We start from the raw sequence: 21015 nt of genomic DNA, 5'->3' as shown, positions 1-21015 counted from the left end.
ATGAAGAACTGCCCAAGACAAGGTAATTCATAAAGGAAAGAGGTCTAATTGACTCACAGTTTTGCATGGCTGGGGAGGCCTCAGGAAACTTACAGTTCTGGTGGAAGGGGAAGCCTATATGTCCTTCTTCACATGGCAGCAGGAGAGAGAAATGCCAAGAAAAGGGGGAGATAGACCCTTATGAAACTATCAGATCTCATGAGAACACATTCACTATCACGAGAACAGTGTGGGGGAACTGCCCCCATGATCTAAACACCTGCCATGAGGTCCCCCAACACATGGGGATTACAATTTGGATTACAATTCAAGATGAGATTTTGAGTGAGGACACAGGCAAACCGTATCATTCCACCCTAGTCCCTCCCAAATCTCATGTCCTCACATTTCAAAACACAATCATGCCCTTCTAACAGTAGTCCCCCAAAGTTTTAACTCATTCCAGCATTAACCCAAAAGTCAAAGTCCACAGTCTCATCTGAGACAAGGCAAGTTCCTTCTGCCTATGAGCCTGTAAAATAAAAAGCAAGTTAGTTACTCCCTAGATAAAATGGGGATACAGGCATTGGGTAAATACATCCATTCCAAATGGGAGATGTTGGCCAAAACAAAGGGGCTACAGGCCCCATGTGAGTTCAAAATTCAATAGGGCAGTCATTAAACTATAAAGCTCTAAAACGATCTCCTTTGACTCTATGTCTCACATTCAAGTCATGGTGATGCAAGAAGTGGTCTCCTATGACCTTGGGCAGCTCTGCATCTGTGACTTTGCAGGGTACAGCCCCTTCCCAGCTGCCTTCACAGGCTGGCATTGAGTGCTTGTGGCTTTTACAGGCACACGGTGCAAGCTATCAGTGGATCTACCATTTTGGGGTCTGGAAGCTCCACTAGGCAGTGCCCCCATGGGAACTCTGTATGTGGGCTCTGACCCCAGATTTCCCTTTCATACTGCCATAGCAGAAGTTCTCCATGAAGGCTCTGCCCCTGCAGCAAACTTCTGTCTGGACATTCAGGTGATTCCATACATCCTCTGATCCTTTAGGTGGAGGTTTCCAAACCTCAATTCTTGACTTCTGTGCACCCACAGGCATACCACCACGTGGAAGCCACCAAGGCTTGCACCCTCTGAAGTAATGATCCAAGCTGTACCTTGGCCCCTTTTAGCCATGGCTGGAGCTGAAGCAGCTGGGACGCAGGGCACCATGTCCCAAGGCTGCACAGAGCATGGGGGTCCTGGACCTAGCTCATAAAACCACTTTTCCTTCCTAGGCCTCTGAGCCTGTGATGAGAGGGGCTGCTGTGAAGGTCTCTGACATGGCCTGGAGGCATTTTCCCCATTGTCTTGGTGAAAAACATTTGCCTTCTCGTTACTTATGCAAATTTCTTCAGCAAGCTTGAGTTTTTCCCCAGAAAATGGCTTTTTTCTTTTCTATTGCATGGTCAGGCTGCAAATTTTCCAAACTTTTATGCTCTGCTTCCTCATGAATGCTTTTCTGCTTAGAAATTCCTGCCAAATACCCTAAATCATCTCTCTCAAGTTCAAAATTCCACAAATCTCTAGGGCAGGGGTAAAAAGCTGCCTCCCAGTCTCTTTGCTAAAGCATAGCAAGAATGACCTTTACTCCAGTTCCCAACAAGTTCCTCATCTCCATCTGAGACCACCTTAGCCTGGAGTTCATTGTCTATGTCACTATCAGCATTTTGGTCAAAGCCATTCAACAAGTCTCTAGAAGGTTCTGTCTTTTTTGAGCCCTCCAAACTGTTCCAACCTCTGCCTGTTATCCAGATCCAAAGTCGATTCCACATTTTCAGGTATGTTTACAGCAGCACCATACTCCTGGTACCAATTTACTGTATTAGTCCATTCTCACACTGCTGTGAAAAACTGCCTGAGACTAGGTAATTTATAAAGGAAAGAGCTTTAATTAACTTACGGTTCTGCATGGCTGGGGAGGTCTCAGGAAACTTACAATCACGGTGGAATGGGAACCAAACATGTCCTTCTTCACATGGTGGCAAGAGAGAGAAGTGCCAAGTGAAGGGGGGAAAAACCCCTTATAAAACCATCATATCTCATGAAAACTCACTATCACAAGAACAGCATGGGGGAACTTCCTCTGTGATCTAATCGCATCCCATGAGGTTTCACCCCTAACATATGGGGATTACAATCTACCAAGATGAGATTTTGAGTAGGGACACAGCCAAAGCATATCAAGTACACCACTGGCTTCCAGTCCCCTCAGCAGTGGACTGTTACTATGTTCTTTTGTAGGAGGGAGATGAGGGGGATGCCAGAGGTTTTTTTTTTTTTTTTTTTTTTTTCTGTTCTCCCTCAGCTTTCAACTATTCTTGGCTGCCTGTGCTCCAGGGGGGCATCTCTATCTACACTCTTGTTCCTCTTCCAGGACTAGACTGATGTTGCTTATTACTAAATGTTAGGCTCATAACAGCAACCAGCCTCAGTCTTTGGCAAGACTATACATCTTGGCTTCATAGTTGAAGATTTCCAGCACCATACCTGCCTAGCAGGCAAACCCTATCTTGGTTGTTCTGAGAAAGGAAGGAATTTCCTTTTTCTCTCCCTTCAGAGTAGCAGACTTTGTTTGGTAGTGGTACAGGATCCTTCCTCTTCCCCCAGGAAATAGGGTGTTTGCCTCTACTTCTCCTCTAGCAGCAATTGATCTTTGCCTTTGTCCTGAGGTTGAGATGATTTCCTACACCTCTACAAGAGGCAGGTGGATTTTGTTTCTATTTCTCTATAGAACCAATAGGTATATGCCTATATTCTAGGGAAGATAGTTCCCCTTCTTCAGTGGCTTTATGTGTCTGCTTTAACGATAGAAGTCTCTGGGAAAATGAGTGGGGTTTGTGCCTATTCCCAAGCAGAAATCACTTCCTGAACTCCTTTAACACCAGATAAACTTTTTCTAGTCTTCTGTTCTGACCTTATCTTTCTTGTGAATACCTGATGGAGGCCCATGGACAACAGCTTGTAAGTAGGTGTGTGCTTCCCTGTTCCAAACTGATACTCTAGCCCTCACTTGGAGTTTAAAATGTTATTAAAATTTTAGCTGATTTCTTCTTACCGACCTTAGGCCACCTCTTTCTCTTGTGCTTTGGCCAAGGTGAAACAGTTAACATGCCCTGTCCCTCCTGGGGTGGGGCATGGGGGGAGCTTTCCCATCTTTGTAATTTAATCACTTTGTGACCTCAGGTTTCTTGTTGGCTCAAGAAAAGTTACAATTTTGTAGATTATCTGGATTTTCTCATTTTTAGAGTAAGAGTGATGTTCTTTGAGCTTCTTACATTTTACATGAAAGTTCAAGTTTCCACCATTGTCTTAGTCTAAGTATCAAAAATGGCTCACATTTCTACTCATGACCCAGTGAAAAGGGCCCAGTCACATGGTCACACCCAATCGCAAAGGATTCTGGGAAATATAGTTTAGTCATGTGTCCTAGAATAAGTAAGGAAGGGATTTCAGTGAATACCCAGCAGCCTCAGTCCCCAGGCTCCAAACAAGTGAAATCTAAAATAACTCTGGGGCTGGGCACTGTGGCTCATGCCTATAATCTCAGCAATTTAGGAAGCTGAGGCAGGAGGCTTGCTTGAGCCCAAGAGTTTGGGACCAGCCTAGGCAACATAACAAGACTCCATCTGTAAAAAAAAAAAAAAAAAAGCCTGGTAGGGTGGCGTGTCCCTGCAGTCCCAGCTACTTAGTAGGCTGAGGTAGGCTGAGGTGGGAGGATCACTTGAGCCTGGGAAGTAGAGGCTGCTGTAAGCTGTGATCATGCCACTGCATTCCCAGCAGACAGAGACCCTGTCTCAAAAACAAAAATGAAACAAAACAAAAATTATTCCGGGCTTGGAGCAATTATGAATCACTGGCTCCATCCTTGGTGTTAGCCCTGTTGAAATGGTAAGAAATCTGAAGTGAACAAGGTGCTTTGGGCACCTCTGGGTTGGCTGTGGCTGAAACAAAAGTGAGTGATGAGTTCCTGTGGCCACCTTCCTGAGTTGATGGCTGGTTCTCTCCTGTATCTCTCCCCCTCCCATACTCACAGGGCTATCTTGCCTGCAGAGTTATAGCCTTATCCCTTCAGGGAAAATGGCTGGGACCAGATGAAATATCGAATAAAGTCAACTTACTTCTCTTCAGCTTGAACTACCTAAGCCCTCCTTAGGAAGACTGGGAGCTATTTCAGTGATTCTCCAGTCAAGTTGTGAACTGCACCAAAGCACTGCATGAATGATGGTATGTAAGTTCTGGGGACTATATAGAGGGCTCTTAGGGGACTTGGACCTGCCTCTTGGGTTTAAGAAACCTGAAGTCCCTTAGAAACTGACAGGTTCACAGTGTGTGCAATAATCAGGAAGGTGACTGAGTGTGATAAGAGCCCAGAGGAAGTTGGAATGACTAAGTTTGCCTAGGATATCTGAGGAGGCTTCACAGAGGAGATGGCATTGGAGCTGCAGTTTGAAGGATGAGTGAGGGCCTGGGGATAGCCAGATGGGAGACAAGTGGGTACAATACATAGAGTCATGAAAGGCTCTGCTGTGTTTGGTGGGTGGTGAGAGGGCTCTTGTGGTCCAGGCCTAGGTGATATGGAAGGGGTGGGTGAGTATACAAGTCATGGCACCTGGATTTAATTCTAGGAAGAGCCAGGTGTAGTTATGTGGTACAGCATGTTTTGATCAGATTTCTTTGAGGAAAATGCTATGAACAGATTTCAGATTTGGACTATCTTGTTTTTTTGAATCTCCCAGAAATAGACCCCGAGATGAGGAATTGAGCAGGTAGTTCTCATTTGGGGCTGAAGCTGAAGGGGTGGCAATATAGTTTGGTTGTTTGTCCCCTCCAAATCTCAGATTGAAATGTAATCCCCAGTGTTGGGGGTGGGGCCTGGTGGGAGGTGTTTGGATCATGGGGGTGGAGCCCTCATGAATGTCTTGGTGCTGTCTTCGTAGTAATGAGTGCATTCTCGCTCTGAGTTCATGTGAGATCTGGTTGTTTAATAGCATGTGGCACCTCCTCCTCACTCTCTTGCTCACACTCTGTCTTGTTCTCTCTCTCATCACGTGATGGGTCTGCTCCCGCTTTGCCTTCTGCCTTGAGTTAAAGTTCCCTGAGGCTTCACCAGAAACCGAGCAGATGCTGGTGCCATGCTTTGTGTCCAGCCTGCAGAACTGTGAGCCAATTAAACCTCTTTTCATTATAAATTTTCCAGCCTCAGGTATTCCTTTATGGTAATGCAAAATAAACTAACACAGGTGGCCACTTTCTCAGTCCTGCTGTCCTCATGCAGAAAGCAGAGTCTGGAGAAAGCAGAGGTAGAGACAAAGACAAACTGTACAAATGCAAGGAAAACATCTGCTTGGATGTGGCATAGCTTATGTGTACTCACAATCCATTGGCCAAAGCCCGTCCCATGACCAAGGCCAAAGTTACTGGGACAGGGAGGACTATCAACCTACATAGGAGTGCATGGTAAAAGTGGGGGAAGGAACCAACAATTGTGAACAATAGTACAATCTACCAAGCTCATATGCTGGCTATGCAGAAGGTGTTCAGTTTGTGTCAGGATGAGTTTAACCTAATAGAAGCAAGCAGCATATGATTAAGGCCCAAGTGCAGTTCTTTAGACATAGTGAAGATCAAATTTGAGTCAATGAAACAGTGTATACTCTGGCTGTCCTCTTTTGCTTGAATCTTGGAGGCTTGAGACCACTTTGGCATAAACTGGATGCATGTTTCCCCTTACTCTCAAGACCAGAAGATGACATCTGTCAGTGACACAGTGGTCTTCATCTGAACAAGACAGTGACCTTAGAAGACAAATGGTACCCTGCCAAAAAGGATGGCATAAGCTCAGCCATCTGAAACCCCAATGTCTAGTTTTAGCATCCTGCCTTCAGGGTTGCCTGGCTCCTGACCATCAGCCCAGTAAACAGCAGGTAAACTCAGTGCTTGAGCTGAGAGTTTGTCCTGAGCCTCTCTGGGAAGTGACAGCTCCTAAGGAGAGATATACTTAGGCATATTACTGGCTTATGGCCATTGCAGGCAACTGGTAAAACTTGTCAGGAGCATCTTCTAGGCTAAAATCTTCACAATTGGTCTCTTTGGTGTTGAACTTTGTGGCCTTGATTCCCTGCTTGGCTGAGGCTGAAGCAACTGCATATATATTTTCTAAAAAAATGTCTAGGACTGACTGGTAAAATGTATGGGGTTTTCTAGACAGATGTGGATTGGTGGAAACTGATTTTTCATGAGGATGCCACCAGGTTCTTAGCTCTGTTGGTTCTGCAAACTGATATCCCAGGTGTTTGCCAGATAACTCACCCTTAAACCCTCTCAGGCTAGTTCTCTCCTACCTAAGTGAGAGGAGTGGGGTGAATGTGCCCTTTTCCTCATTCAGCCAAAGGCCCTAGAATGGCAGCTGTGGCCCTGCCTCCTGCTATGATCCAGCTTACTCCCGGGTTAAATTGGGGCTTGAAGCTAAGCCCCAGCTTTTCACTTAGCTGTGCTTCATTTTTATTCCTTGAGAGATAATTGAAACCACAGCAGGAGCACTGAAGCCAGTTTCCCTAGGTTCAAATCCCAGCTTCATGAGTTACTAGCCATGTTATCTTAGGGAAGTTATTTGACTATGCCTCACTTCTCTTATCTGTAAAATGAGATAATTGTATAATCAACCTCATGGGTGGAAGAATTAAATAAGTTACTATGTGTGGTTTGTTCAGAGCAGTGCACAGAACACAGGGTAAGGGCTATCTAAGGGCTAGCTAGGGTGGCGATGATGGGTTGGTGATACTGAGGGCATTGGCTGTGACACCGTAAGTCCCTTCCCCTACACTTGCCATAAGTTTTCTTTGGGGCATTTATCTTAGTCCCCAGTTCAGACAAAGTTATGGTTCTCTTGAGCACCAACCTGTCTTTAGCTCATGGACACTGTTATGGTTTGGCTGTGTCCCTACACAAATCTCATCTTGAATTCCCATGTGCTGTGGGAGGGACGTGGGAAGTAAGGTCTTCCCCATGCTGTTCTCATGATAGTGAGTAAGTCTCATGAGATCTGATAGTATAAGGAGGAATTTTCCTGCACAAGCTCTCTCTGCCTGCTGCCATCCATGTAAGACATGACTTGCTCCTCCTTGCTTTCTGCCATGATTGTGAGTCTTCCCAGCCACGTGGATCTGTCAGTGCAATTAAACCTCTTTTTTTTTTTTTTTTTTTTAAAAAAAAATTGCCCAGTCTCAGGTATGTCTTTATCAGCAATGTGAAAACAGACTAATACAGACCCCGAGACTCATGTTTCTATCTTTGTTTTAGGTACTAAAATGAGCATTTCAGGCAAAATTACCCATTTGTAGAGGGCTTTCTGGGATAGGTTCTATATCCACATTGTTCCTAATTCAAATCCTTGAAGCCATCCTTGATTCCTCTCTTTCTTTCATGCTCAACAACAAATTCTGGTGTTTCTATCTTCAAAGTGTATCCTGGTTCTGACCACTTTTCATCAGCTTTACACTATATACTCCTTTTTTAAGGACTAATGGCCAGATGATTAGTTAGGTCCCTGATTCTGCCCTGGCCTCAGCATCTGTCATCTGTATAACAATTAGTGTGGCCTTTAAAAATATAAGGCAATTCATAGCACGCCTTTGCTTTCAGCCTTCCAATCACCTTGAGAAAAAACCTGAAGTCCTTATAATAGTTTATAAGGCTCACCATGATTTGACTATGCACCCCATCTGTATTAGTCAGTTTTCATGCTGCTGATAAAGACATACCTGAGACTGGGCAATTTACAAAAGAAAGAGATTTAATTGGACTTACAGTTCCATGTGGCTGGGGAAGCCTCACAATCGTGGCAGAAGGCAAGAAGGAGCAAGTCACGTTTTACATAGATGGCAGCAGGAAAAGAAAGGGAGCTTGTGCAGGGGAACTCCTCTTTTTGAAACCATCAGATCTCATGAGACTTAATCACTATTATGAGAATGGAAAAGACTTGCCCCCATGATTCAATTACCTCCCACCAGGTCCCTCCCACAACACATGGAATTCAAGATGAGATTTGGGTGGAGACACAGCTAAGTGATATCACCATCTCTCTGTTCATCCTTGCCAATGGCATGCCCTCTGTTCCAGCCATGTCAGCCTCCTTGCTGTCCCTGTAATACGCTGCATGGCCAGGGCTTTCCCCTTGCTGGGCCTTCTCCCTGGGATGCTCCTCTCACCCGAGATACTGGCATGACTTCCCCACTCCCTGTCTTCATCTAGTCCTTTGCTTAAATGTAATGACATTCAAAGACCTTCCTTGACTTCCTTTTCTAAAAGCAACCATTCTCCCACTCTGACATTCCAGAGTCACCTTCTTTTACTTTATTTTTTCTCCTCAGAACTTACCCAGTCTTTCATAAATTTATTTTGCCTTTCCCTATTAGAATGAAAGCTCCTTTGGGCCAAGAACTTTGTCTGTCTTGGTTACTGCAGTGCCTAGAAAGGTGCTCAGCACATAGTAGGGGCTTGATAAAGAGTCATTAAAGAAATAAGAGAATGGGTGGAATCTTTATTTTACTAGTTCATCCTAATCTTCCCTTGCCTGCTTTCACAGAGGCTTGGAAGCAGTGTGTACAAGTATACATGTTGGCTGGGTGTGGTGTCTCACGCCTGTAATCCCAGCACTTTGGGAGGCTGAGGGAGGTGGATCACCTGAGGTCAGGAGTTCGAGATCAGTCTGGCCAACATAGTGAAACTGTCTCTACTAAGAGTAGAAAAAATTAGCCAAGCATGGTGGTACGCATCTGTAATCCCAGCTACTTGGGTGGGTGAGGCAGGAGAATTGCTTGAAACCAGGAAATGGAGGTTGCAGTGAGCTGAGCTCGTGACATAGCACTACAGCCTGGACAACAGAGCAAGACTGTCTCAAAAACAAAAACAAAAACAAACAAATACATATGTTAAACCAGGGCAAAAATAAATGTAGAGATAAAGATAGAGAATGAAGAAGCCTTCTGAAGTGCCTGCTGGTTGCTTAGTGGAAGACTATGTGGAGGATAGAGACATGGCTGTCAGCAGGGAGGTCTATGTTCTATCATTGTGTAGGAAATTTTAGTAACTTGCCTGCTCTTCTCTTACTCCCACCTCACCCCCTGATCCCCCACCCCAACCCCTACCTCCACAGGTGGCTTGTGGATGAATGAGAGTTTGCTGCAGGAAGAAAGAGGTCCCTGAGGTGGGGATAAGCATTTTTAATCACTTTTCTTCTTTTCCCCTATTTGAGAACTCCAAGAGCTGTACATATATGCTGACTTCCTTAGAAGAATAGTATTAACTGGTGGGAGTAGAGATGCCCCCCACCAATGATGTTGTTAAAGACTTTTCTTTTTAGAAAGGTCCTCTGGGTCTTACATCTCTACATATTGAGTTGTGAGCCTACTGTGGCAACAAACTTGAGGATATGATTTGCTATGTTCAGTCTCAGTGGTAAAGGTCTTCCTCACTGCTTCCTGTGCTGCACATATGCAGCTGTATGAGGCCAAGCTCCTGCTGCAGCTGTTTGCCAGTGCTTTCCCCTAGGATCTTGGACAATAATCAGTACACAATCTGTTGTTCTCTTCCCCTGTTCCAGACATGTGTGCCAATGTTACGGCTGGACTCTCTATAGGAGACTTGCCCTTCCTGAATCTGGCCTGGGCCCTTCAGAAAGCTAGAGGGTGTCACTTCCAAGCATCCTATGCATGGGAGAGCAGAAAATCTGATGCAGACCATTTTGTTATTTGCGCTAGGAAAACAGAAAACACAAAACTAGTCAAGTGAATCAATTCTGAGACAGACAATAGAGTGAGACCCTGGGCTGGGTTATTTTAGAAACACGACTTTTTCCTTGGAGCTTTTAGCAGAAGAGATTTGAAGATTTTCTTGAATGACTTTGTCTCTCTGGGGATGATTGGAGAAGGCATTCAACTTCCTAGAACCTTCTACAAAGTAGCCTTTGTATCTGAAGGAGGGTGCCTTGCCAATGGCTGGGCTTAGTGATGCCTTCAGGGACCTAGTGTATGGATCTGTGGATCCAACTTACCATGATAACATGTGAGGAGGGAAAATGCTTCCATAAGTAGAACCTGCTATCAGTGACCGTACTCTGGCCCTCTGCTTCTATGTGCCTCCTAAACAAATATATTTTCTCTATAAATATCATTCACTGTACCAACTTTGAGTTCAGGACACATTTTCCTGAACCCATTCCCACCTTCCCCTGCATCCTTGCCACTAAATCACTATATTCATGAAAAGAAGAATCCAGTGGAAAAAAAGACCTGTTTTTGTTTTTTTTTTGACACAGGGTCTCACTCTGTCATCCAGGTTGGAATGCAGTGGTGCCATCAGGGCTCACTGCAGCCTCTACCTCCCTGGGCTCAGGTGATTCTCCCTCTTCAGCCTACTGGGTAGCTGGGACCGCAGGTGCGCACCACCACGATGGCTAACTTTTGCATGTTGTCCACGCTGCTCTTGAACTCTTGAGCTCAAGTGATCCACATGCCTGGGCCTCCCAAAGTGCTGGGATTACAGACATGAGCCACCGTGCCTGGCCGAGATCTGCTCTTAACAACACAGGGTAACTTGTGAGCTGAGGAAAGTCAGTAAAAGCATTTTAGGAACTACATCTTGTAATTACCCACATTCTAAAATTTTAAAACAAAAACTGCTACTAGCCGATGCTGTTAGCTAATTGTCAGACAACAGACAAACACACTGCAGCCAGAAAAATCCCCACTGAGTTTGGGCAGCTGATTTCTCTGGCATCAAATGAAAGCTTTAGCTATTGCCCCTGAGGCCTGGCTGAGGAAGCCCTGCACCCAAGCCATCCCTCTGTGTGCCCCTCCCTTCCCCACCACTATGGGCCACAGCGGGTGTTAAGTGTGTGTGAGTGTTGGGGGGATGGGAGTTGAGGAGAATGCAGGAACCCTAGCTCACAATCTTAGGCAGCTACACACCCCACTCAGGACACCACACCACACCTCACAGCCAGGGTGAACCCAGCCTCAATGGACAACAATTTGGAGGCATTGTTTACAAATTAATTTTCCCCTCTAAATAGGCTGTTACAAGAGTGGACCCTTCTGCTTGCCTAGCCTAGACCCACCTGTCACTGGGATTTCCTAACCAGTGGTCACACTGTATTGATCTTTTTAATCCCCTCTCTTTGAAACACAGAGCCAGCTGATGTGGAGTTCCTCAAAAGAAAGACTCTCCCACTGCCCCTACCTCAACAGGTAGCTGCGGATCCGGGGCTAATTCCCTACTAAAAACTCTTAATTGGCTTATGGGGAGCCTGAAAGATCTCCCTTGTGTTTACAAGGTGAAAGGAATGATAGATCCCAAACGCCCTAGTCTGTCTGTATCCGTTTCTTGGTGGAAATCAGGTGCGTTTTATTTTTTAATTGTTTTTGAAACAGGAATGGAGGTTTTGGAGGTGAGTGGGGATAGTGTTTCACTTTAGTGGTTGAGCCACCAGGGAAAAGCAAGAAAAGCCCCAGAGACACTAGTATTAGGCAAGAAACTTGGTGACTTATTTTTTTCTTAGTTTTTATTTACATGAAGCATCTGCAGTACAAAAATGTAAACTTTGATAGCTCATAATAGAATAAACTCTTTATGTACAAAAATACATTTTCATATGAATGAAGCATCTTGAATAAATTAAAGTACTCTCCAGCCCTGTGCCTGAATAGCTAAGCAAGAGTCTCCAGTTCTTCCTAGAGCGAGCCTGCAGTGGTGGGGGTCGGGATCCATAATGCATGAAGCCCACTCCTTGTCTCTCCTTTTTAAGCCTTTTCATTGTATTGTCAGCCGGCTCAAACCGAATTTTCATGCTCGTTTTTCTTCATTAGAGTTCTACAAATTGTAAAATTGACTTTTCACCTCGTCTTCAGGGGCTGATCTGTCCCTTTTCTAAATCACACTGAAGTGGTGGCTGGGGTCAGTTCTGAGCCAGCCACAAAGGAGGTTTTGTGGAGTTCAGAAAGTGCAAAAGGAAAGGCCGTCTAGGGGCGGGCAGGAGGGGCCCGGGGCTGAGGGCTGAAGAAACAGACCAAGAGGCAGCCGCAGCGAGTGTGCGGCGACCTAACAAGCGGCTCAGGTATCCCCGACCGCTTTAAAGCTCCCGCTTCCTCCCTCCGCCTGGAGAGGGGGTCCCGAGGCGGCAGCTGGGGCCCCATCTATTGCCTGCTGACTAGGGGAGGGGGAAAGTAACGGTGTCTACAAAGGGCCTAGTGGTAAGGGATGAAACAGGGTGTTGTGTGGAGCAAGTCTTTGGGTAGGCTTGGGAAGGAGAAAGCAGGCTCGCTGGGGCCGTAGGTGAAGTCTTCGGAGGCGGCGGGGCTACTTGGGTCAGAGAGCGGGGAGGCGGCGGCGGCACCTGAGCCCCAGGACTCTGCATCGCTGGCGGGGCTTGGGGGACCGGGCAGGCAGGGGACGCACTGCGGCGGCAGGAGGCGCTCCCGGGCACTGCCTCCGGGCAGCCCTTGATCCGCCAGGCGCAGTGTCTCGGCCAGAGCCCAGATGTAGTTGTAGGCGAAGCGCAGCGTCTCGATTTTGGTGAGCTTGGTGTCGTCGGGGAACGAGGGCAGCACGCTGCGCAGTGCGTCCAGCGCCGCGTTCAAGTTGTGCATGCGGTTGCGCTCGCGATCGTTGGCCTTGACGCGCCGGCTCCTGCGCAGCGAGTGCAGCAGCGCCTCGGAGCGCACCCGCGTGCGGCCGCGGCGCCGCCGCCTCTCCTGCTCGTCGTCCTGTGCCCCTGGAACCTCAGGCGCCCGGGAGATATTGGGCGCGCCCCTGCGGGCTGGCACGGGCGGCCCCGAAGCAGAGGCTGCCTGTTGGAGTCTGGCACAGTCTTCCTCGTCGGTGAGGAAGCCGGACAGGTCACTGCCGCTGCTGCTGGCGCAGTCGAGGTCGGAGATACAGGTCTCAAGGGGAGCTGGCATCGTTGCGCTGTGCAGGACCGACGGACAGATAGAAAGTCGCTCAGAGCGCTGCAGCCCGGACTGAGGGCAGGACCGCCAGGGCGCACTTACGTTCCCAACAGCCTGGGGTTGTTACTCTTTGCCAGTTGCAGGTGCGAGAGCCTCGAAGGGTGCAGGGGCGCACGGAGAACTTGGCCTCGCCTCCTCGCCTCGCCTGCAGGGACCACGCGCCCGACCGGTCTCCCGAGTGATGTCGCCGGCGATCAGATCAGCTCGTGTGAGGACCGAGTGTGGCACACGACTGGCCTCAGGACCCCTTAAGTACCCGGCGCAACAATGGGCGCCCCCCTCCTTTGCCACCTCCGCCCCCGCGGCAGCCCGGGTGAATGGAGCGAGGCGGCAGGTCATCCCCGTGCAGCGCCTGGGTATTTGCATAATTTATGCTCGCGGGAGGCCGCCCTCGCCCCTCCCCCACCCGGAGTGTGCCCGTAATTACCGCCGACCAATCGGCGGCGTCGCGCGGCCCCGGGAGTCGGCTCGGGCTAAGCCGGCCACGGCGTCTCCAGGCAGTGAAACGGAGGCGGGGGCGGCGCGCGATTAGCGGCCGAGGCACGCTCCTCTCGAGGCGGGCTGGGCGCCCCTCGCTGGGGTGGGACGGGGAGGCGGGGCACGAGCGCGAAAATGTGAGCCGCCCAGTGAGTTGCGGAAACCTGGAGGGGATTTGGAGTTTGGGTTCGCATCCCCTCTCCGGCTGCTGAGTGGTTGCGTGACTTTGAACGAGTAATTTAACTTCCCTGAGCGTTGCTTTCCCCATCTGTAAAATGAGACACAAGTTTACCCTGTGGAGGGTGATCAGAGATAATGTTCGTGGAACACTAAATGTGCAGCAGTCGCTGAACAGGGTGAAAATAATTTTCTAATAGAATGGAGAGTGGCCATGCCAGAGGCACGGGGCGCAGGGCAAGGATAAGTGTCGCTGCTCCGTTCAGGTTGATAAAGAAACGGGAAAGAATCTTTTGACCTTCATCTGGGGAGTGCGAAGAGGAGAGTGGAAAAGATGATCGGGTGATTTCCCAGGTTGCCTTGAGTCTTGGTCTCACCCTTCCCTTCTTTCCCTTCCCTTCTCCACCCTACTCCGCACCTCTGCCCCTAACAGTCACCCCAAGATTCTTAAGGTAACAGAAGTATGAGAATTTCCTTTTCTCCAGAGTTCCTGAAACCTTGCCTGCCCCATGCCCGGAGAAATCCGTTGCATACCGTCTCTTGCAGCCCTGCTTGCAGCCTCTGTGGCCCTCTTCAGGGTGGGCCAGCCAGGGGATTCTACTTCCCTGGCCCGAGAGAGAGCTGGCCCGTGGAGGGCAGCAGGTGCACAGTGGAACCCCTTTACTCCAAACCCCTTCGCACCTTTGGTGTCTTAAACTCGCCTATTCTAGCAGGTCTTCCCTCTGCATGTCAGGAGTCACTTTTCTCTCGTCGCCTACACTCACCTAGGAACCACAGAGGCCCAGACATCGCCCAGACATTGCCCGACTTTGTACTTGGGGTATAAATAGTAAGGAACAGCACTAGATTATAGGATGAGGGTATTAAAAACAAAATGAGCAGCTTTCAGCAAAGTGCCTGCCCCCTCCCCTGATATCCAGGTGGTAGCCTCAGGCCAGATGCCTGGCCTGCTGCCCTGAGATCCCAGCTGACTCTTTGCAGGGGGGAGGGGGGATTGGCACCTTTGAGAAAGGGAGCTGTGTAGTGGCAGTGCCCACCTCGGCTCACTGACCAGCGCTTGCCTTCTGGCTCAGGGGACTCTGCCCAGCTGTCCCCTTCTGCCACTGCACCCTGCATGTACCCTTGACTTAGGTGGAAGGCTAGGATACAGTCATATGTAAGGGCTTGAGATTTATTAGAAGTCACAGAAAGTGGCTTCAACCAGTTCACTCAGGAAAGGGCAGTTGTTGGATGGACACAGGAGCTTCTCAAGAACCCAAGGGCTTTGAGGACTTGTGTAAACCAGCAGGAGCCCAGGGGTCCTCTCTCTGCACACACACACACACACACATATACCCTCCCTTCATTTCTCTCCTTGTGTCAGCTTCCTTTCTTTGGACTGCCACAACAAAATTCCACAAACTAGGTGGTTTAAGGCAACAGAAGTTCATTCTCTTACAGTTCAGGAGGCCAGAAGTCTGTAATCAAGGTGTTGGCAGGGATGGCTCCCTTTCGGAGGCTCTGAGAGAAAATCTGTGACATGCCTCTCTCGCAGTTTCTAGTGGTGGCTCCTGGCCATCTTTGCCGTTCATTCATTGGCAGCTGTGTCACTCCAATCTCTGCCTCCTTTCTTCACATGTCCTTCCCCTCTGTGTCTTCTCCTTCTCTGCCTCTTATAAGGACACTTGTCATTTGATTTAGGGCCCAGCTAATCCAGGATGACTTAGTCTTGCAACCCTTGCCTTAATTATATCTGCAAAGATGCTTATTCCAAATAACGTCTCATTCGGAGGTTCTGGGTGGACACATCTTACAGAGGCCCACTATTTCAACCTACTACAACAAATGCTTTTCCAAATCCCTGAAGGAGAGAATTGGTTTGGCCAGTGTCACTTTTTTGGCTGAGAGGTACCTGTAGAGCTTTCCTGTTGAGAAATTTGAATGTATGAGAACCCATTCCCCATTCCTAGCAATTAGGGTGTGGCCAAAAGATTTTAGTACAGGCAACTGGCTGCCCCACTTGCAATTTAGGCTCAGAGCTGGTGACAGTCCGGAGTTCACTTGTGTCATGGGGCAACAACCTGGGACAGCCAGTGACCAGTGGTGGAAGAGGTGACCAGGAACCAGTGGACATCCTGTCTGAACTCCTCCCAGGGCCTGCCCTGCTTCCGTCTGTTTTTTGAGCCTGGTTCTCCAGCCTTCCCACTGATTGCATGAGCCCTCCCATGGTGGGCCTTACGTTCATGAGGCTTTTCTGCTTCAGATGGCCAGGATTAGTGTCTGTGGTTTCATAAATAAAACACCAACTTAAATCCTCAGGTTGCTGAAGCATAGAGACTTAGCCTTGTATTATTTTGAAGTAATCCATTGGCTATGTTGATTACGTGTGCTGGGCCAGGCATTGTGCTGGACACTGGGGTGATAGGGGTGATAAACCTGGCTGATGGGGATCATGGGCTCTTGAGTCTTGCAAGCCAGGGTTCAGTGCCAGCAGAATCTTTGGAAATTATTCATCTATCCACTGCACCTCATACATGGGAAACTGAGGTGGGAGATGGGGTGGTCTTTTTTCCGGGTTACCCCAGGGGTCACTGGTGGTCAAACTAGGCCAGACTCAGGAGTCCTTTCAGCCTCCACTCTACGTTCTTCCATCACAATCAATCAACAAATACACACTGAGAGCCTACTGCATGCTGCCCTGTGCCAGGTGCTTTGTGGAGTGTGAAGCAGGCCTATAGTCCTAAGGGAGAGGAGATGTAGCATTAGGACTAGAGAGGTGTTGAGGACCTATTAAGGGAGCAGATCCAAAGAGTGTTGTGCACCTCCCAAAGGGAAGGCTTCTTGGCAGAGTAGGGGGCTCACAAAGGCCTTGAAGGATGGATGGGATGTGAATAGACAATTTAAGGAAAGAGAGGGAGTTACTATTGTGGCTATGTGGGGACTGGTCTGGAGGATAGGGCTTCTGGGTGAACTCAGTGGAAAAAGAATAAGGGGGCAGTTGTGGTGGCCCTTGAATGGCCATGGTGGCCTTCCTCATTCCATTCCATCTCCTCCTCCTCTTGCTGCTTTCTCTGAGTAGGGCTGTTAAAGTTGTTCTAGTCATTCACTGTACAAGGACATCTGGTAGAGGGGGCAAGTAAGGGCTGAAATCTAGCCTCTCTACCACCCGCCAAACTATGCACCCTGACATGGGCTACACCTGTCCAGAGAGGGCACCTTGTCAAATATGTCCAGAGCCACCTTATGAGCTAGTAGTAGGTCTGTGCTTTCTCCTGCCATGCTTCCCTCCTTTTCCTGAACCTTAGAGAGCTCAGCAGGCAAGCATCCAAGCCTTGCCCTGCCTGCTCCTGGCTCTTGGGCAGGGCATGTTGCGGCTCCTTCTTGGCTGTTAGTGCCTACCTCTTGTGCTTTTTATAAGTACATCTGTAGGGGCCCTCCTATAAGTGATCTACTGAGGATGGAGCTGAGCCCTGGCAGGATGAGAATGAAGGGGCAGCTTAAAGAGGCTCAGAGCCTCTCCTCAAGAGAAAAAGGCCAGGCCACAGTTAGAAGGATGCGCATGCTTGCCAGGGAAGATAAAAGTTTCTCCTGCCGCTTGAAGCCTTCCAAGCCTAGTACATGAGTACAATATTCTCAGAGTACAATAGAAGGTGATGGGGGCATGTAATAAATCCAACGACAGCAGGCGCCACCATGGTGAGCACCGCATCAGGTGTTCTGCCTGATGTGTGAGACATCCATCTGCCAATCTGCTGGATTGGGGAGGGTAGGCAGATGTTCCAAGGTGGGGCACATGTTTCAAGGGACTAAGGATTAAGCTGGAGCTTCTTACACTGTGGTCACCTGAGGTAGTAGTGATGGTGAGGGTCCCTACCCCATACCCCTTGAATCAGAACCTCTGGAGCACATGCTGAAGTCACTATTGACTGACACCTAGAGCCAATTTATTCACACTAGAATCGATATCTTGCATTAGCAACCACTCCCCTATCCTGTGCTTGCCTCAGCTCTTGAAGCAGGTCAGGTACATTTATGTGACAGCTAAGAGGAGCTCCAAGGGCACACCTGTTCCAGGCAGCCCTAGGGATCTGACTCAAGACCCCGGTGAGACCAGCAGGGAGGTGATTTTACTTCATCATCAAGAAGACCTTTCTGGCATCAACACACTGATGAAGAAACAGCTTTCTTCGGAGATGAGAGGGAGGGACTTCCAGGGTGGAGCAAGGCGTTGGATGCTTCCAGGGTCTTGAGAGACTTGGTTTATTATTATTTTTTAATAAAGAAAGGCCAAAATAGGGGAGAAATGGTGGTAAATTATAAACATTTACAAATAATAAATCAATGTGGTTCACAAAAATACAAAGGAGTCTGTCCTGTTCACAGGGCAATTTCAGGATTTTAAAGTGACCATCAAACTATAGTGCCTGTAGGCATGGAGATCCAGGGATGGATTCAGATTGGAATTTGTGATGGAGAATCTTCCTCCACCCTGTCAGTGTCTCAGTGACCATGTGTATGACCTCGTTTGGAGTTAGTGTCCATAGCCTTCCAGCCCTTTTGTGGATGCGAGGCTGAGTCAGATAGCCTCCCTTCTGGTTTTCAGAAACACTTCAACCTGGGGTTGAGAGATGCTGTAACAGGAACTAGACTGGTCGGTTCGTGTCCTGTAATAACAAGTACTGACATGATAATCTGAAGGGGCTGAGGGGAAGGGGACACCATCCCATTTCATACTTTCCTTCCTAAATTGTTTTAGCTCAGATTGATTATTCTCTGTCCCCTCCAATGGGTTAGATAGAATATCAATTTCAAGAGTGCTGTGGCACTTTCATGTAGACCTGAGCTTTGTGGGGTTTCAAAGCAAAGTTGTTTTTTACAGTACATATGAACTTGCAGCTGCAGCTTATGACAAGAGAAGGGAATGTTGTGGGCACCTTACTCAGCCACTCACGTATTGGGGACCGGGCAATCAGTGCACCACACCGAATTTGCAAGGCCACTGGGCAATGCTGATATCTACAGTGGTCCTTGATGGGGAATTTTACAGAAAGTGAAGTTGTGGAGAGGGCCACCCTTCATAAACAAGACTGCTTGACTTCGATGATGATTTTCTTTCTGAAGCTATCTAGGAGGCAGTTGCATTGGTTTTGTGGGTGGCATTTTAGAAAGAAAATGTTATCTTTATAGAAAAAAAGGAAGAAAAAAGATGCAGTTCCTCAAGAGGAAAGGATGAATGATGAGGTTGGACACAGAGCGCGCAGGTTCCTTTCAGTGCATTAAGTACACCCGAAGATATGCAGTTGGGTTTCCATATAAGAGAAAAAGGGTGGGGTTGGAAAAGAGAAACAATTCCCTATTTTCTTTACTGATGACCCATGACAGTTGTGGAAGGGGGGCAAAAGGGAGGGGGGAAACAAGGCAGGACGGGGGAAACAGAGGGGTCTTTCAGTGACAGAGCAAGGAAAATGGCAAATTATCCATGGTTTCTAGAAATCCGTGGAGGCCCCCTCGGCCCCTGCCCTGCTAAATACAGTGCCGTCTGTATGCATTTCCCAATTCGGAGATGTCGGCTTGAATATTCCTCAGCATTGTCTGCTGATGGGTTTGGTGGAGTGCAATCTGCCTACACGCAGGATGAGTCCTGGGCTCCAGCAGAAGCCCCGGCCCACCTCTCCTTTATTCTGTGCTGTGTCCGAAATGCCTCCCCAAATGACACCGGGCAATTCTGCAGCCAAACACATTGTTTCCACAAGCATCTGTCCAGTTTGATTGGGATTCTCTAGCCTGCACTGGTGTTGGGGGACAGCATGTGCTTGGGCTGGCCAAAGTTCGAAGTGCGTTTGTGGTTAGGGCCAGTCTTGGGTGAAACAATGTCCTTTTTGTGCCCAAAGGCGAGTGGGGGGGTGTGCACACTTGTGCAGGGAGGGCTCACGAGGGAGGGTGCAGGCCCTGAACTGAAGAGGGGGCAGGTGGAGGTGATTGCCCCACCTCTCCTCAGCAATGAGGCCTGGAGTCATTTTCACATCAGCTGCTAGAAGCTGTGAATCCTTCCAGACTCACCTTCAGAGCCTCTGAGTTTGGTTCTCTTAGAGCTCTTGAAGTTAAATCTTCTGCACTCAGATAAAAACAAAAACCCAAACCATAGCCCCGCTGTTGCTGTCACTAGGTTTAGCTCCCCAAAGCCAGGCTGCACCTGCCACACGAAGTTGCTAAAGCCAGGGTGAATTTTCCTGAGCAGTTTCATTTTTGCCAGCTTCATGTTTTTGAATTCTTAAGAAGGTCTTTACTAGGGATTATAAACACATCCCCCTGCCCTCCCGCATCCCTGGATGCTTGTGAGTCCAGTGTGGGAAAACTGTGTGAGGGTGTTTTCTTCTGTGTGTACAAAAGAAGTCACAGTGAAACGTATCCTAATGGAATCTGACTGTTGGTTTATGGAAAGAATTCAGAAATAAACACAAAAATTGCTAAGTGTTTTCTTTTTGCTTTTCTCTACCTTAACGCTCAGCTACATAAATTCATGTTGGGTTCAAACACAAATGCATTTTGTTTGTAGTAATTAAAATGTTTTAATGAGACAACCATAAAATCCACCATTAATTATTTTATTTCAAACACTTCTGCCTTCTTTTGAACCAGGTCTATTTAGAAATAGTTTAGAGAGTAGCCTGCAGTTTTATTCTTTCCTCTGCATTATACACAGGAGTGGAGAAGTCATTTATAAATAATTACACAATGTTTTGGGTCTTTGGGCTTGTATAATATATCAAAGCGATTAGTACACTTATTGTTCCATTGTAAATGCTTTTTTTCTCCTTTCAGTTTCACTTGCCTTGTCTTCCAGCTAAACCTTTTTCTGGAAATCTTTTGTCTTCTTCATTCTTTTTGCTTGTTACAGTCCAGGAGCATTCTTCTTATTCAAACACTCGCAGCAGGGGCAAAGAAAGCGACTTCGGCCGCATCTTAAGTTTTACCATAACTTTCTGGCATTTTCTTTTCTTCCAGTTTTCCCAGACTACCTAGGGGCAGTGAAGAATTATAACATACATGAATTATTAGTACTCCCCTCGAGTTAAAGGGGGAGGAAAGCGCCTCATTTTCTATGCCCCCAAGGGACGGACCGAGCAGGCGGCCTCTAAACAATGTATTTATCACTTTGCATCTCTTTGGGACGCCGGCCGCGCCCCCACCCTTGCCGCCGCCGCCGCCGCTTGGGTTTTGCTCCTGCAGGGGAGACCAGGCGTTTCTGGATTTCTTTTATGCAGCCACAAATAAAGGCTCCTGGGCTGGAAGAAGGGGACTTCCCCCCGAGTCTTGAGCAAATGACCCTAGAGCCGTGGCTCT

The 21015-nt window shown here is 48.0% G+C and overlaps 1 protein-coding gene across 1 annotated transcript; it reads right to left on the bottom strand.

Annotated features, from left to right (window-relative positions):
• Nucleotides 1-11576: 11576 nt before the first annotated feature.
• NEUROG1 (neurogenin 1) lies at nt 11577-13414 on the bottom strand. The gene has a single exon (XM_008014520.3). It carries the CDS (start codon nt 12988-12990, stop codon nt 12277-12279), a length of 714 nt encoding a protein of 237 aa, XP_008012711.3. The 5' UTR covers nt 12991-13414; the 3' UTR covers nt 11577-12276.
• Nucleotides 13415-21015: the final 7601 nt, after the last annotated feature.

Source organism: Chlorocebus sabaeus, chromosome 23 (genome assembly GCF_047675955.1).
Source record: "Chlorocebus sabaeus isolate Y175 chromosome 23, mChlSab1.0.hap1, whole genome shotgun sequence".
In the NCBI taxonomy this organism is placed as follows: domain Eukaryota; kingdom Metazoa; phylum Chordata; class Mammalia; order Primates; family Cercopithecidae; genus Chlorocebus; species Chlorocebus sabaeus.
The sequence above is the reverse complement of the archived record's forward strand: the minus strand, read 5'-3'. Positions and strand labels throughout refer to the sequence as shown.

Excerpts from the sequence above, each read along its gene's own strand:
- NEUROG1 (XM_008014520.3), bottom strand. The coding sequence starts at position 12,990 with ATGCCAGCTCCCCTTGAGACCTGTATCTCCGACCTCGACTGCGCCAGC.